This window comes from Grus americana, chromosome 2, assembly GCF_028858705.1.
Source record: "Grus americana isolate bGruAme1 chromosome 2, bGruAme1.mat, whole genome shotgun sequence".
NCBI classification, from domain to species: domain Eukaryota; kingdom Metazoa; phylum Chordata; class Aves; order Gruiformes; family Gruidae; genus Grus; species Grus americana.
This window is the reverse complement of record NC_072853.1, coordinates 4,673,725-4,692,091: the sequence shown is the minus strand read 5'-3', so window position 1 is coordinate 4,692,091 and position 18,367 is coordinate 4,673,725. Positions and strand designations below refer to the sequence as shown.

At 39.0% G+C, this 18,367-nt stretch overlaps 1 protein-coding gene across 18 annotated transcripts in view; it reads right to left on the bottom strand.

Moving 5' to 3' along the window:
- Nucleotides 1-18,367, bottom strand: part of PTK2 (protein tyrosine kinase 2) — a 224,137-nt gene that overhangs the window by 149,459 nt on the left and 56,311 nt on the right. For 8 of the 18 annotated variants that reach the window (XM_054814468.1, XM_054814470.1, XM_054814469.1 and 5 more), the window contains exon 1: nt 13,595-13,752. The exons of 7 other annotated variants lie outside the window; for them this stretch is intronic. In XM_054814468.1, coding sequence (XP_054670443.1) covers nt 13,595-13,736 — 142 coding nt within the window. In that variant the 5' untranslated portion in view covers nt 13,737-13,752. Of the gene's footprint in view, nt 1-11,534; nt 11,650-13,594; nt 13,754-13,889; nt 14,142-18,367 lie in introns of those variants that run through there. 3 more of the 18 variants (XR_008575651.1, XM_054814483.1, XM_054814490.1) reach the window with 3 other exon arrangements.

Genomic DNA, 18,367 nt, shown 5'->3' with positions numbered 1-18,367 from the left:
AATTTGGATGGGGCAGAAGTTGATGAAATTCCTGGAGAACAGGAAAGACAAGTAAGGCTTGTTGGCTTTGATACAAGGCAGACTGTGATGAGCACCTGCAATTTGCACTAAAATCAACAAAGCATCTGATAGTTCACTATCATGGCACCATCTACAGATCTTCAGCCAGGGATCAGAATTTAAAGAGGTGGCAGAAGCACCACATTACCTGTTACAAGTAACTTTTTGGCCAGAGACCATTTGAAGACATGACAGAGCAAGAAACTACAATAAAGTGTAAAGGAAAAAGATTAATTTGAAGTGTGCCTGGCACAGTCAATGGCAGCATAAGGACACTTAACCTCTAATTATTTCCCAGTATTTTGTAAATGTCAAAGTGTAATTCAAAGATGCTCAGCATTTGTCTGAAATAGGATTCCTTTACATCCTGATCAGCTGCAGAGTATTTCACTGACCAAGTGAAGTTTCATAGAGAGCAGGCATTCAGAGAGGAAAAACTCATTTAAAGTGTAGCTATATTCTTCTCTCAAAGAAATGATGGACACTAGAAAGAGATCAGAGAAGCAAACAGGAAAAAGCAGAGCTTGTAGGCTCCGAGAACATTTTTCTTCCACGTGGCCAACAAGGAACTGCCCTTGTGGGACACGGTGTCCATGCTGCTCTGCTGCTGGGCTTCGGCAGATGTAGCGCCAACATTCCTTCTACACAATTTGAGACATGAAGAGTTAATAGTAAGACTTGCTCTCAAGAAATAGGCTGCAGATTATTTTCACACTCCAGAAGGAAACGAGTTTTCCCACTTTAAAGAGTGAATAGAAGACTATTTCGCTAATATAACCACGAGTACAGAGTGGCATACTTGATGAGACATTGTGGTTTGCCCCTTCGGGTAAAAATAAAAAAAAAAAAACCCCAACAAAAAACAAACCACCCCCTAAAACAGCCCCAAGCCATTGTCTTTAACTTACTGTAAGACTACATATTTAGAAAGTTTTAAGAGCAGCAAATCTCATTCATTAATGTACAACACTAGTTCCTCATTTAAGATGTCAATTAGACCTAAAACGTCCCTGTTTCACTCTTCTTGTGAAAAATACATTTTTCACAGCAAGAAGTTCAGCTGTACAGACTGTTCCACTGCTATGTTGCAGCCAAAGCGAGATACACACAAAAAGGGTGTCGGTATAAGAAAAAACCTTTCAGAAGCAGATATTGTTCTGTCTCTTCACTGCAAAAGCAGCAGCACAGTCTTCCCCCATTTACTCCCTTAACGATCCCCTACCAAGGTCTTGCTAGAGATGAGAAAACTGCATTTCTTTCAAGATGTCTTCATTGAGATTCTATGGTCAACTCGAACTGTGGAAGACCTTCCTCACCCCCGACCTGAGACTGGTATTTTTTAAACCAGACAACTGAAGATTCTTCATTTTTTCAATTAAAAGAAACTTGCAGCTCCAACATTTCAGACACAAAGGCAACTGATGCCAAAACCACAGAAAAACTTGTTTCAGTTTCTCTTTACTTCAGGTTTACAATGCACTAGGTTATTTGTTAAGAACATCGCTTCTCCATCTCCCCTTGCACATACCAATTTAGTTATTTTAACAGTATTTAAAGTGAGGACTTAAGTGTCTGCCTTTGACTATTTTCTGTCACCTGCAAAATACTTGATATAAAAAAAATATTGGAAATTAGAGTTATTGCTTTTATCAACCAGATAAGTGTCTGGAAAAAAGATCAAACACTTTATTCCAGATGTAAAATATACTTTTACAACTGGATTTGTTCTGTTACAAGTTTAATTTTAGAAAGATTACATGTCACTGCACAGCATGTACTCCACTTTAAACTTACAGATTTACCTTGTTGTTTTATTTTGCTTCATAAGGTATTTAACAAAGGTATATACAAATACAAGGTATTTACAAAGAAATTCTTTTGTAAAGCTTTGTTTGTTCTTCCAGGACATGTTGCAGGAGAGGTTTAATTTCCTTGTTTGTGAGTTTTAATGCAACAAAATTAAGATTCAAGACAGCTATAACAAATTACTTTAGGAATATTCCTAAGAACATGTTGTTTTGACAGAAAACTATGAACTTATAAATCAAGTTATTATAACATTTATACAGTCTACTCTTACATGCTAAACTAAACAGTTCACAGCGATAGAACAAACAGCATCTCTGTGGCCTGAAAGGAGTGAGAAAAGGGAAAGCAAAGCAGTAATAATCAAATCTAGAAATAACAGTCCACCTAAAAATTCAGTGCCAAGTTACACTGAACTCCCAAAGTCAAAGAAAACATATGCCATAATTAACAAATCGACAACCTAAAGTGTTCAGGATCCACCCTTCTTCAGTTTGGCCTTAAGTTTGCAAAGCCATGAGCATACCTATGGATTTCCAGAAGAACAGCAGATTTGAATATACAAATGTATTTATGTTCAGGCGATAAGCACTGGAATACGTACGTGCACACCGATAAGGAAGGAGGAAGCATATGAGACCTAAAAAGACCTGGCCCTACAAACCTGTAAAAAAAACGTGCACAGTCGGTCACAAAGGACACATTTTATGAGTAATTTTATTGCATTACAGTAGGTTGACTGTCTTTGCAAGAACAGAAGCTTACGTCCTACCTACTGCCTGCTCCGGGAAATATTTTTCCCATTGGAGAAAAAGAACATGAAAGCATTTTTATTTCTATTTCCAACAGAACTAGAGTAATATTAATAATTTGTGTGTAGACTGGATATAAAGAGCACGGAACGTCTAATAAAAAAGGAAAAATAATCCCTCCAAGAATGTTATGGTAATAAGTTACAAGAAGTTATAGACGAACTCCTGCTTCATATGATTATTCCAGGACTGAAGCATCACGTATACCACAGATGGAAACAAAACTAAAATTCATGATAATTGTCACCTCCTTGGTCCAGGTATCATCCAGACTAGCAAAAGGGAATGGTTTATGTTCCTATCACTGAGCAGGAAAATACTGACTGGCTTAAAGCATCAGTGACTGATTCTTTAAAAAAAAAAAAGGCATTAAAATAAATCATTACAGCATAACAACAGCTTGTGTAGATCCACAAACACACACTACAGGCCAGCATGCTTAACAGGTGAAACTATTTTAAGCTGCAGTTTGGTTTTCAACCTCTACTCTGCCCTTTTGTTTTTACATCTCCAAATACAGTGTGTTCGTACTAAATTTCTCTGAATCACCTACTATCATGCTGAAGGAAAGACAGAAGGGGGATGTGAGTGCAAAGTTTCAAAGCTGGCCTCATTTCTCATTCTCCTGAAGACGCACAAGCCATCATGGCTACGCAAATGCGTACAGAAACTTAAGATATTGAATGTAAGCATCCTTAAGTTAGTATTTTGGGACCCTCTGTGTGATGAACATCATCTGTATTCATAAATACATACCCAAGTATGATCCCATCTTATAACCAGTTTCAAATATGTAGCTTCCAATATAAGGGGTTTTCTCCCTTTTTGATGATTTTTAATTGTTCCTGAGACTCTTAAGCCCATCCTGGTCTACTTTATTTGGGACCCTGGTCTACTTTATTTTGGCTGAACTGTGATTTTAACATTAAAAAAAAACCAAACTGGAGATAAAGCTAGATTAAACAGAAGTGTCTGCCATTGCTTCTCCATGCTGGATAAACATTAGTTTAAAAAAAGTAAATCACGTATTTGAATTACTGCAAACTTTCTGTGCAACAATTCCTCAAATTCATTTCTATCAGCTCAATAAGCAGCCATCAGATTTTAAGAACTTAATGCTGGGCTGGTGACAAACACATACTCAGTTTTGCTTTGTCTTTAATTGCTAAACCATGAAAGTTTCAGAAAAGCAATTCTCTAATTCAATATTTTCTCTAAATAGAAGTGAGCTGGGTATCACACATCAGGTTAAGGGTGATGCATGATTTGATGAGGTACAGGCTGTGATCTTCACTGGCTTATGTCATTCATCATATGACAGATGACGTATCACTTAAATGATGCTAGTGTCTAGTGATACAACATTACACAAGTGCATAACTATACTTTCTCTCCTCTTTCCTCACTCTTCTATAAGGAACCTGCTATGCTTTTCTTTAAATTGTTGAACTATTGGCCTGCAAGAAATACTGAGCAGAACAACAAATTTAGTTAGATGAAATCTTGGAGTAAAAAAAAATAAAATCAGAGACAGTAAAAACAAAAATGTGGTATTAAATTAAGAGTAAAACATCCTAATTAGCTGCACTTTATTTACAGAAAGACTAAAGATACATTACTTCCCCCCTTTCCTCTCTTGTAGAAATAAATTGCTGGCAGGGGCTAGATATAACACTGCTGAGCGGAAGGAACAGCAGCACCACTGATCAATACGCAGTCTGGCCCGTCGCTTCCCACAAGACACAAGGTGCCATGCAGTTTACTTGTACCTCCGGCCAAACCAAGTAACTTGCCTGGCTTTTCCTACAGCATGAAAGAGGAATAATGAACATGATCTTTTTGTACCTCCAGGTGTATCCAGGGTGTGCTTGTTCCTGATTTCAGGTAATTCTTGTCCCCACTCATGCTCCTACCAGTCACTGCTCATTTGCAGAACAGACCGGACACAGAAACAGCTATTTTCCCTTCAAATTTTAGGAATGAGCAATTTTGGAGCAAAGAGATTCCAGTTTAATTTCAACAGGAACAGTAAGAACTTTGATAATTCTGAGTTCAAAGAATGACCTGAGAGAGAGTTTATCACAGAAATTATTAGGTAGCCACAGCCATAGCAACTGCTGCTGCTCCTACTGTTAATTGTTTATCACTGTGGGATAACGTACTTAAACTGAACAAACACATCACATCCAGAGTTCTGAAAAGAAGTGAGATGTCACAGATACAAGCAATATTCCAAATGAATTCTTACTGCACCTCCAGATTCACAAAAGGTAATTTAAATTATGTTTAGATGTGCAAATTTTTGTACTTCAAACGTCAGGTCCAACACTACTGGCCAACGCAGGTCACGCAGCTTGTTTCAGTAAAACTAGATCAGTGCATCCAAAACCAGCAAGAAGTTTGTTTAATATCAGATCAAAGCAGAACCTATACAACTCCCAAAATGGCTTTGGAAGAAAGACTTAGGGCTACAAAGATGATTAGAGGACTGGAGCATCTCTCTTATGAGGAAAGGTTGAGAGAGCTGGGTCTGTTTAGCCTGGAGAAGAGAAGGCTGAGAGGGGATCTCATCAATGGTTGTAAGTGTCTAAAGGGTGGGTGTCAAGAGGATGGGGACAGACTCTTCTCAGTGGTGCCCAGTGACAGGACAAGGGGCAACAGGCACAAACTGGAACACAGCAAGTTCCATCTGAACATGAGGAAAAACTTCTTCACTCTGGGGGTGACCGAGCACTGGAACAGGCTGTCCAGAGAGGTTGTGGAGTCTCCTTCTCTGGAGAGATTCAAAACCCACCTGGACGCAATCCTGTGCAACCTGCTCTAGGGGATCCTGTTCTAGCAGGGGGGTTGGACTAGATGATCTCCAGAGGGCCCTTCCAACCCCTACCAATCTGTGATTCTGTGAATGAGTAACGGACATTTTCCTCTCCAAGCACTGATTATGCCTTGTATCAAATTCTTCAGTTTCTATGTATTGTATATAAAAATATGTATTTTATATTATATACTCTATAAAATAGCATAAATATATAAAAAATATAAAAGCAATGTGGTTGAAGGAATTTAGTAGCAAAAGTACGGAGGTACAAATTCCTCGTTTCAAGTGCAGAACAGGAACAGTGCAATGACATTCTCCTACCTCTGTATAAGAAAGCCCCAGGCATTAAACCCTCCCATTATAACTAGAGCAAAACCCCTCAGTATTAGAAAGCAAAAAATTTAGAAACACGTACAGAAAAGCCTACCTTCTGCTAAAACCTATAGTTAGTTGATAAAACATTAACATATTGAAGTGACAAGCACCACCGCTGTTTGCCCATCCCACCTCCATGCCCGAGGACACCGTGTGCTCAGAACAGCTGACCAGGTTCAGGTGCAAATCGTCCGTTTCTTTGCTACTCGCACAATAAAAGCTGCACGCTAATTAGCACTGCACTGCCAACGCCGTTGGGTGAAGCAGAGATACACAACTCCCTGCGGTACCTCTACCCTCTGGTAAAGGGTTGGGATGGATATCTACAGCACACGAATGCTTCCACTTCGACAGGTACAGCTATATACAACCATAAATCAGAGACCTTTTAAATTCAGCTTTTTAATTCTGCCAGTATGATTTGAGACTGTTGCAATCAAACACCTGAATGGACAAAAAGCTGCTGTTCAGGTCGACTGGCAATGCCAGTCGTTTTATGGGAATCGGCCGTTATGATCAAATTGAAAAGGTTGCTTTACTCTAAAGTATCTTTGTTGCAATTCTTCAGTTTATCTTGACCAACCATCATGTCACAGACTAGACAAAACCCCCTTTGAGTTGAACACACTAGGATTTCAGGAATACGATTCCTTCTAGTATCTCCCTGTAACAGCAGTGACAACAGATCATTGCTGAGTTGCAAACTAACAGCAGAAAGTCTATGAGAAGAGCTTAAATCTCATTGCCCCTTATCTTCAGAAGCCAGCTGAGAAGCTTCAAGAATAATCCAGTTCCTTCCCATCCTCCTCCCTAGAAATAAAGATTTAACAGGACTTCAGATCATTACTCACTTTGCAACTACTTGTGATGAAAAATTTCTTTGCTACAATAACCTTTATGTGCTTATTAAAGGAGAAAACTCAACCAGTATGGGAATCCACGACCAAATACTGGCAATAATTAGTCTAGCTTCATCAAGAAGTAGTACCATTCAAGTGAAGAACAGTCTGGTTTTACTGACAATTTTAAGTAGAATTAGCTTTGGCCAAATTCTTATAGGATCTAGAAAGAAAGCATGCAATGTAAGGAAGACACTATCATCCTTTAATCAGTAGTCAGACAACCCCGGGGTGTCACATACTATAAGGAACATAACAGTGAAGATGATCTGCATCTTCTACAAGGATGAGAAGCAAAAGCTTTCCATCTCTGTTTTGGACGTCCGTAGCTCTTCCAACTCTGAAAGGAAACTGCCACATTGCCTAGGGCCCATTCAGGTAACCATCAAACTCTGGATGCTGATGGTAAGATGAACCATCAAACTCTGGATGCAGAGGAAGAATTAAGACTATTCAATTTCCTCCGACAAAAAGACAGTTTTAGTTCTACACCACATCAAATTGAAGTCAAAGTTTAGCTTTCAAAATGCCACACTTCAGTATTATGCTTTTCATCAGTTGATACAACACCCTCCACAGCTCTTCGCCGAAGCGTTTTCAGTTGCTGTGAGCAGTTGTACCAGTTAATGGCAGAACTGAAGGTCACACACTGATTTTCTCCTCCTGATGAGGAGACTTAGGCCGTGGAAAAAGCTGGTTTTCCTTAGAAATTTCCTCAATAAAGCAAAGGACAATACTTAATTCGCAGATGAGGCCAATTTAAATAATAATAAAAAAAGACAAACCAAACCCCTAGCACTTAGTTTTATGAATCTCAAATCATTGGCAGGGGAAACATTATTTTGGAAAGCAGTGGTGGTGCCTGGGAAAAGTAATAAGCAATCTCTCTTCTGGCAAAGAAACAAACCTTGCTTATCAAGTTAAAAAAAAAAAAAAGAAAAAAGGAGTTTGTTTACAGATTTTCAATGAAATGACTCAGCAGGATTGAATTCCACCCAGAAATACTTTTCCTAACATCTTTGCTAAGCTACATTCAATATTGGAAGAGGAAAATCCAACCCCCCTCATGTACGGCAGTAAATAAAGCGTCATGTCAAGTGCTGGGCAACTACCAGTTAACTCCATAACCTCAGCAATCCTCATCCTTTACAGCCTGTCAGCAAAAAATTGGCATCGTTAATTCTCAATGTGGATTCAATAGTAGATATTGCAGTGATCTCATTTATTTTGGAATACAATGAACTCTTTATGAATGCTACAATATTTTTTATAACTGCTATAATTAAATACATTTATGATGTGCTGTACTTAGGCTTCTTCTAATAAAACATTTACAAAGACATTTCCTTATGTCTGTCTTGCTTGCTGTGCTAGTTTATAAAACTCAATAGCTTGTATGGGCTTGCCTACTGTAATGTGATAAAATTAATTTGTCTCCAGCTTTTAATAGATCACCATGAACAAACCCGTATCGGGTCACACATTTAAGGATACTAGTGAGGGTTTTTTTTAGCAATTAATGAAAACTACATACTCTTTGCTGACACACCAAGTGGTTTGGTTTTTGTGGGGTTTTTTGGGTTGGTTTTTGGTTTTGTTTTGTTTTTTTTTTTTTTTTTTTTATACAAAACATGGATTTGCAACTATACCATTTAAGCAACACTTCAGCAAGTGGAAGGATTTAGACAAGCTGATGTATTTCTTACAAATGTAAGACCTGTCAGAAAAGCTTATTTCATTGTAATAGTCCTTCCAATAAAAGCTGTGCATGAAGATCAGTTGCCCAATGAATTGTGTTGGCTAAAGCTGCATCAAAAATAGGTAAGAGATCATCTTCAGTATCTAGGAATGCTAATTTCGAAGCATCGCAACTGTTGTCATGCTAACCGGGTAAGGAAAATGGTGCTAAATCTATGTGCGCACATGCATGTGTGTATATATATACGTGCCATAAAGAAAATACAAACACTTATGATAAAAAATTTCAAATATAAACTGAATAACAAAGCTACTAAGGCAACAAACTCCTGTCTAACTTTTCAGCAAAAAGCAGTGTCAATCAATGTACCATTCTCTTCAATGCTGACTTCCAGACTTTGCTCTTCAGCCTTTTCCTAATGCATCTTCCAAAAGATAATTAAAACATTTCATTTTCCTTGCGTAAGTTTTAGTTTTTCCCAAGCAGCTCAGAATTTAATGCCAAGCTGGTTCACTGCTTCATTACTAGGTGCTACAGTTGATAAGATCATACATCTGCATTACACAGGGAACACCAAATGCTCCCCCAGGGCTTAAGACAATCACTTTCCTTTTTTTTTTTTGTAAAAATATCTCAAGCTCCATCTTCTATTCCAGCAGTCTTTGAATAAGAAACAAATCACCCTAATGGAAATGCATCAGTACTCTCATAGCTGCATACTCCCTATACATTTTAAAGAATGTCAACGTTACCCATGCTGTACTGTTACACTGAAGGGGGGAAAACCCCCCTGCTTTTCCACACTATTTTCCACTTTTAAATATACGGAGGCATTTCAGAAATTGTTTTTAAACTGCCTTTGAAAAGTAGTGGTTTGATGAGATTAACGCCATTTTTCTTTTTTCTATAAAGATTTCCAACAAAAAAACAGGCACACATGCCGTGAAATAAGTTTGCAAACCTCACCGCTTAAGCAGCCGCTAAATTAATAAAGTTTAACAAAAGTTTAGACAAATTTATGGTTTGGAAGGAAATGGCTGATGTGTCACATCAGCCGATGCAGCCAATGTATGAAGTCAACAACAGACTGTCAAATGACAGACTAGACACTTTTCCCAGTTGTTATGCCCTCAGAAACCAAGGGGAAAACACTTCACAGCATTCCTGAACTACACCTATAGATCTGCAAGAAGTGTAAGAGTGGGTGCTTTCTCCTGGTCACATCAACTGGAACTCACTATGAAGACGCAGCGGAACACTCAAGTTAACAGAAGGGCTTTTTTTTCTTTCTTAATACACAATAGCCATTCTATTTCTATGTTATATATACAGTGTCTGTGTCAAAAAAAGTAAGAAATCTTGTTTTAGAGAGTATTTATCTGCCTGCCTTTGTGGTATCAGTAACTTTCCTTACTCAGTTTCTACCACTGTGTCCGTAAAAATCTAAGGGTCTGTTAGACTGAAAATTATCATTCATGTATTTTTCCGTTAGCAAAACAGTACAGACTTGTGAGAGGGAGATGAAGGAGAAACAGTATTGAACTTTTCTCTTTTGTATCCAACTATCTTGCTTACACTCGACAGATCACCAGCAGGTCCCATCTGAACACACCTCTGCAAACAGCAGGGTTCATCAGAAGAAAAAACATTTAACTTGGAATTGCTTATCACTTTAAAAAAAAGATTGCAACATTAGCGGATTGCAATAAATAGGATAAAAATTCCTTTCCTGTTGACTCAATAAATTTCACAACATAGTTGGATTAATTTTATTTTTTTTAAATCAATACAAAGTTTTGGACTGAATTGGGCTTGATTTTCTTAAGACAGTATTAATCTTTTCATGTTAATCTGAACAGTTGAATTAAAGAATCGTGATCACCCTTCAGTAACTACTCACATGACATACACTTATCAACATCACATCAATTTATTGTTCATAAATTATTAAACAGAGCTTTCTCAGGGAAGATAATTCAAGAAACTTCCTCCTCCTTGGGGTGGATAATCTACAGCTATACAGCAGTTATCCAGCTCTCCTTAATTGTTACATTTACATTTCTTTCACTGAGTGATTTTGTAAACTTAAAATGGCTTGCCATGTGAAATTCGGGGAAAAAGGACCACTAGCACAAGTATGATCATCATACATCAAAAAAAAAAAAATTAAATTTAAGGAAACTAAAGTACCCTCCAGTCTACTGTTACACTCAGAAAACATCCCTGTACGATACTGGCACAAATTTTCAGTACTTAGCTGGAAGACAAGCACTGCCTTCTCACTGTCCCCCAGAGTTGTAACCAAGCTTGGGGCTGTTTATTCCACAAAACCTGAGATTTTAAGTTTCAGATTACTTATCGGCAGGCAGCAGGAAGCAGCCAAAAGTGTCTGTCTTCTACCACTACTAAGGTAAATTAATACAGACTTGCTCACTGAGAAGAAATACACCAGCAAACAAAATACATGCTTTCACTTTATTTGACAATCAAAATATTCTCAAATCTGGAGTACGCAGATCCAGATTAAATAACTAAGTTCAATAACATTACTTTAGGACTGACTTTAGCATAAAGAGGAGGCAAAACCTGCCTTGTACCATATACAGATTACATTAATACTTTATAAAGAAAGCAAGTATTAACTTTTTCTTTAATGCAGTCCTATAGACTGAGAGCACACAGAATTGGCTGCAATTAGGTCACACAGCATCACTAAGACGACTGAATATTTTCAATTTAAGAAAACTAAAAAAAAAAAATAGAAGCACACTCTATACGAACACAGACTCACTGAAATATTTCAAAGCATTTTCAAAGAACAAGCGTTTGCTATGAGATCCCACATATCAGACCAAAGCTCAATCTGTCACATTCAAATAGAGAACGAACCATTCAGAGACATTATGGACAATAAAACATATTCATCAAAATCAGATTTTAAGACATTATAAAATACTTAAAAGTTTTATCAATTTTTGCTGCAGGTAACCTGAAGCTTTACTAGAAAAGCCAAAGAGCCAGAATAAAGCTATTGAGACTAAATGTTTCTCTCATTAATATATTACCTTTCTTTGACTGTAGATATCTCACAGCCCTTATCAAAGTAGGCCAGATCCGTTTCATTTCCCTAAGGTTAAGCTGGTGAACAGTATACAGAGTATTCATCAACTAAGGAATGGCCACCATTCAACGACAAATATAGTACAAGCTATTTCTCATCTGTCCTATTTTTTGGGGGGGGAGGCTCAGATGTAGCTTTTTCTAGAAATTACTACAGTTAGCAGCCGTGAAGATGCTGGTGCCTTTGTCCTCTTATGCAACTCCTGGTGTCCCCCTTCTCCCCCCAACAGGAATAAAAAGAGATTACATAGCTGTTCTCCATTTCAGGACAGAAGAGGCTGGATAAGCAAGGTTCCTTGAAGGTATGTTCTGAGAACACTTCACAGATGACCAGGGGAAAAGGGAAGGATCCTTTTTCATTCATTTTAATTGCTGGAGTGGGTGGGGGGAATCGATACCTTTATCATGGCCCAATGCAGCCATCTTCTGCAAGCAGCAGCTAGTCCTGCTGTAGTCATCCTCTGGTGCAGGAAAGAGAAAACTGGTGTCTTCAATACTAACCAGCCTTAACAACAGATGGTAACAACTTGCTTTTTCTTTAAAAATGTTTTTCTTTCCTACTTTTGAAAGTTACTCTCAGGGAAGTACCTTCATTCTGACCCGCAGAATAGCCCAAGATGAATCCTAATTTCATCTAACACCTTCGTTATCCAATTCATGGAACACATCAGTAGGCATCTCTATTACCCCTTCGTGGTAAACAAGTTTTACTAAAAGCAAAGCACAGCTTTGTTTTAGCTTTGTTTCCAGCTACTGTTACACAATATCTTATTAACTGTTATTCCCCAGTGAGATTCTGAACTTCACCAGACATTACCGGGACACGTTGTTCAAGTTCTGCAATTCCTTCTTTTTAATTCTACTACATGTGCTGCTGTAATATGTCTATGTGTGGCAAATGCTACTCTAACAGTTCAGCCAGGTAGAGAAAGCATGCAAGACAATGTTAAATGCTCCTTCAAATAATGAGACCATAAAAATTCTAAATAAATTTTGTCATGTTTTTCAAGACAACTAATCATCAACTATGTCTACCAACTCCTTAGTTCAGATACATTTCCCCTGCACTTCTGAAGTAACTGCTTCTGTCTGTGATCCAAGATCACGGTGACGCAATACTTCACTGCCAGTTTCTCTTCCAAAAAAGAAAGTACATTGAAATGAAAGTGAACACGAGGAAAGTTATGCTTACAATCAGCAAGACTCAACCTTTTACAGTTGTTTTCCATCTAAGGAAGATTTGATTCTTTGGCTACTAACAGAATTTCAAGCTTTAGCCCTGTACTGTATCTTCATATACACACTCCTGCCCACTAACACCAACTACAAATACCTTCTAGATTATAATCGGGTAAATATCTTCATGATATTTATAATGTTATAAATGTCTTGGGATGCAAGTTAAGATACTTATATGAATGAGTTTCACATTTCCATCTAATTATTAAGCCCCAATTCCAAGTCAAACCCTCTCACTGTAATAAATGCATGCTTTGTGGCTAGTTATTGTCTCTTTTTGGGGGTGAACAGGGGTGGCAGCTTCTCAAACATCAAGTAGAAAGATGTCAGTCTTCCACTGTAAACGCTACCCACGATCAGCCACTTAAAAACTACTCCTTCCAAAAGGTAAGTGAAAGCAGAATTACACTCCGCAGTGCTTTCAAACATACAAAGATCAAAAACAAAGCCGTCAGATCCTCACATCAGTGGAAGTCAAAACCAAACAGCTCAAGTGCTCCGTCATTTCAATAATTCTGAAAAGTAAAGAAAAAAAAAACCCCAAAACAAACCACAACAAAAAAAAACCCCCATATTACAGCTGTCAGGTGAAAGAAGACCCTGCGGACTGCTTCGCATTACAAGCACATGACCAGAATAAAAATGCTTTATTTTCTAGCTTTGCTTTTTTTCTTTGCTAGGAAAAAAACCCTATAGACCCACAGGTGGTAAAACATTAAATTAACGGAGGGGAATCTTTAAAAAAAAAAAAAAAAGGTATGTGTACCTTTAGCCCAGCATATCGGGAATGGGCTACAGCCGCTTTTCTCCATATAGATAGCACCTGCTCGCTTCGGGGCCTGCTGGCCTGCCACTTCCAGCAACCACATACACACGACCGTACAGAGATTCGAGCCAGGCTTCGGCATACAATGTCCCAATTCAGCGCCCCAGCAGTATGAGGTCCTGCGGAGTGGCGGGGGGGGGGGGGGGGGGGGGGGGGAAGGAAGGTGGATGAGGAGGGGAGGCTGGGAGCCGCTTGAACGCACGGGGATCCACAAGCGAGGAGGAGAACCGCTAACCTTCCCCAGGGTGTGCTGTGCTGGCTTCACCTGGCGGCGGGAGCAGCGGGAGCGGCGGGAGCGCGGCCCCACAGCGCGCCCGGGGCAGCACGCTCCGGCAGCGGCGGCGGCGGCGGCGGGGGGAGGCCGCGCCGCTGCTTCATCTTCTCACGTCTCGGCGACTGAAAGGCCGGACCATCCTTTCCCGGGGGTGAGCAGCCGAGGGAGGGCGAAAAAAGCAGGCAGCGGAGTGAACGTGGGTGCCCGTAGTCCTCCTGCCTTCATTCAGGAGGGAGGGAGGCGGGGAGGAAGGAGGGGAGGCGATTAGCAAGCGCCACATTAATATGCTAATCTCCCCCTTCTGTTCAATTCACCCGGCAGCCTCCTGTTTACCAAACTGACAGCCGCTTCTGAAAGCGACTAAGCTGCAAATCAAGCCTGACCCGGGTCGTGTCTGGAGATGTGCTTCCCCCGACCGGGTTTTTTGTCGCCGTTGTTTCAGACTCTCGCCCTCAGCAGCTCCCCCGGCCCCGGCCGCCCGGCGCCCGCCCCGGCTCGGCACAATGAAGCCCCGCACAATGCCCGGCCGGGGCCGAGCGCCCTCGGCTGCTCCAGCAAATCACCCCTTCCCACCAAACACTCAAATTTGGGCATCGCTTTCCTATATTTTGTATCTCTACTTACATGCGGTTGTACTGGAAAAAAACCTGGCATCCTAAAAGCGCATGAGAACTTCCATAAACTGGAGCTAAATCCTACATGACCACCTGTTTGACTTTACAGGTGCAAGATTATCGATGAAAAAACACTGGTACTGCTCTTTTGCTTTAAATAAAGAGCCAATATCACAGCCCATGCCACTAATTATTCGGTACCACGTCTAGCTCTCCTCTAAACCCAGGGCTGCTTTATATATTTCTAGGCAGAAGGCAAAGGTCACCACGAACACACACGCTGCATGCTGCACGGCATTTGTTTCTTCTTAACTTTACAGCACGTAACATCAAAACAACAATTTTTTTTCTTTAAAAAAAATATAAAGATTGCAAAAGCATATGTTTATAAACACACATTCAGGCAGCCTATGTATACAGAAATAAAGAAAATACTCATTTTACTCTTAGCAAAAGGTTTCACAAAAATTATAAACAACTGATTCGGCTAAAATAGGTATTAAAAATCAACAGGAACAAAACTCACACCGATCATTAAAACTCTTTATATATTCCATGGTAATCTTTTCTCACTCCCAAGCCCTCAGCAGTAAAGCATAAGGCTTATCCAAAACTATAACCAAAAGGGAATTAATCTAAAGCGAGCAGTCTACAACTTAACCTATCTGCCCGATTGTAGCAGCACGCACTCATCCACAGCATATGTTTAATTACCATTCTTTACCTATAATACTGCCATCTCCATTTCTCAGTACACTGGCTATGAAGAACTACAGTGGCGTATGTCAAAATTCTTGATAAATACAGTTGCCGCTTTATTTAAGTATTGCTTTCTTCTCTAAAGGAGGAAAAAATATTCACTGGAAAAAAAAAGATTAGGCCACAACCAGGCCCATCAGATGTTCTGCATCACTGCTCAGGCACAAAGCTCTTTCTGGGCCTGAAGAAAGCCAAAGGGAACTGAAGACATGCCTGGATGCCTTCCCCCCTCCCTAAAGTTTTCAAAGCCCCTAAGTGCTACACAGCCAAATACTTTCAGCAACAAGGTTGATTATATTTACCTTCAATAATAAAGCAAAACATGTTATAGCAATATTTGGAACACAAATTATTGTATTTGTGTGTCTACAGAAGATGCACAGACCCAGGATAGGTGCCTCGCTGGTTCAAGCTGCAGCTCGCAGCGCAGGAAAGCCGCTTTTGCACATCCAGCTCTGCCACCGGCTTCCTTGATGACCTTGAGCAAGTCAGACTTGTGTCATTACGAAAAGAAAAGCTGCAGATAATACTTTAGTTTTCCCTAAATTGGTTTGGTCTGTGTTTTAGGGTGTAAAATATAAAAAGCCTATGTTTCTTCCATGAAGTGTTTTGTAGAAAACTAGCTAAAAATAAAAAAAATATAAAGGGTTAAAATTGGTAGGGCCTAAATGAAGTTTTATTCATGGTAACAAAACCCTTTAAATATCAACTGGTAAGTGTATTACCAAGGAGAATTTTAATAAACAGAATGTGTGGACTCACATTTTTCTTTACACTTTTAACAGATGAGACTAATCTAGATTATCAATCCACATGTCAAGAGATACTGTCTGCTCGTTACAGCTATCCTTATTGATGATACGAGTATTATAATCATTCTCCTCAAGGCCATACTTCCTTGCTGTAATATTAGGCTACAAAAGGAAGGTGAAAAAGTACTACATGCACGAGAAATTTTTTTTATTCAATTTTTGAAGTTATCCAGTATTTTACACTCTGAGCATATATGTTTTAAAATAAGCCAAGTGCTTCCTTGATGCTAGGGTGTTTTTTTAAACAAAAGCCCCACTTAATTTGTATTTGTAAGAAGTAACCAGCTGACATACACTTATTTTCTTCTTCCAAATAACATGATCAGTTTTTCTGCACAAAAGAGGAGCTAAAAGCATAAAATTTGTATTCTGGAAAAAGTGAGAAACCCCAAAATTTCAATTGCAGGGGGCAAAAGGGACAGGGATAGAGCAGAAGACAAGGCACAAAGTAAAAAAAAAAGCACAAAAAACCCCCAAAGCTTGGAAAAGTAAAATATGTGTCTAATATATTTAATACCAAATATTTGCAACTTTTTATATATACTGCTCATCAAGTAGGTATCTGAGTAGCATTTATGTAAAATAATCTGGTTTAAGTAATGCCAATCAGATTATAACATTTACTGAGGTAAGGAACATCTGTCAGAAATTAGGACTGTGGAACAGGAACATTTGTTCTTGTTGTGTAAGATGCATATGCTGACACACATTGATAGTATCTGCACAGTAGTCACTATGGAAGCAATGATGCTAACAGCTATCAAAGAAAATTCTAAAAAAATATTTATTTTAAAAAAATGAATGTATCAGTTCATAGTAAGAATATGTACAAGTTCTGGTCATTTCCCTAAAATACACATTCTAACCAGAAAAAAACCTCACACTACCCCAGTAATAAAAGACAGGCCAACATCCTCCGCTAAGAAACAGCAATTTGCCTCCAAGGAAATTCAAGTCAAGACTTTTCTGCTGTGACTATGACTTTGGTTGCTCAGTTTCAGCCCGGTTTTAAAGACTACTAAATATCAGCATCAGCTTTTTGAAAGCACGGGGAGGAAAAAAAGTCAGAAGCTTTTTAACTGTATCAAGGCATTTAGGTTTTGTTTTGATTTTAACTGCAGGGCTGATCCTGTCTCCTAGTGAATTCGACCGCAAAAATCACAAAGCCTCATGGAATAAAGGGTTAAACAGTTTTGTACAACTGGGAGGCACATAAAAGGTTGTATAATTTTTTCCACTCAAGCTTATCCAAACAAAAATAAAGATCTAACATGCCTATCAGATGAACTGGCAAAGCTTGGCTTTCTCTAGGGTTACATCTAGAGACTGAGCTCCTGTGGGGTGTCTCAGATATCCAATCAGCAGAGAGCTAACTACAGCTTCTCCCTCAGTGAATGGCATCATTAGGATCTCTCCGCTATTCAACCAATTATTTTCACATCAGTTAATATCTCTATTCATCAAATTTTGATCAAACTGGCTAGCGGTTCAAGCGCTGTTGGGAATGGGAACAGGACAGAGCCAAACAGAGAATACTTGCCCAAGTTTCATTGCTCCGAGAACCCAAAACTTCACTCAGTATTCAGAAACTTTGCGAAAAAAGCAGAGATCTCTCTATCAAAGCAGCATTTGACAGAATAAAGATTTGGTTTTCAGTTCCTCTTCTGCAACATCTTAACTACCAGATGAACATACCAGCAACACAGATCCTCTTCAGAGAGAAGGGAGCAGCCCATTTGCTTGTTAAGACAAAAATAAAGACCTACAGCCTAGAGCACAGCAATCACCTCATCATCATCATTTTGGACGTGATCATTCAGTCTTAGCCACTTCATAGGCCACTGTTTATCCCTCTAGAAGCTGAAGAACAAATGCATTTATTTTAAGAAGATCTACATATTGATATGAGAGATGGAGGATGAACATTTCTTCATTGCATTCATTTTGCCAATAAAAAAAATGGAGCACCCAAACCAAGTTCGCCCTCAGGAAAAGTGGAGGATCTCTTTTTGTAAAGCCACAAATGCTTTTTTCTGAGGCAATTACAGAACAGCCTGTAAAGCTAAGAGTGCCTGATGACTGTTCTAAAAATTAAAACATGTTTATTACTCATGTGACAATCTTTTGCATCCTAATTCATTTGCTTTTCCATGTTTGTATCCAGAATTCTGCAAACACGCTCTCCAAACTTTGAAACTGCACTGTAATCTTCATTAATCTTCATTCTCTCAAGCTTGTTCCTTATGGCTGGGGT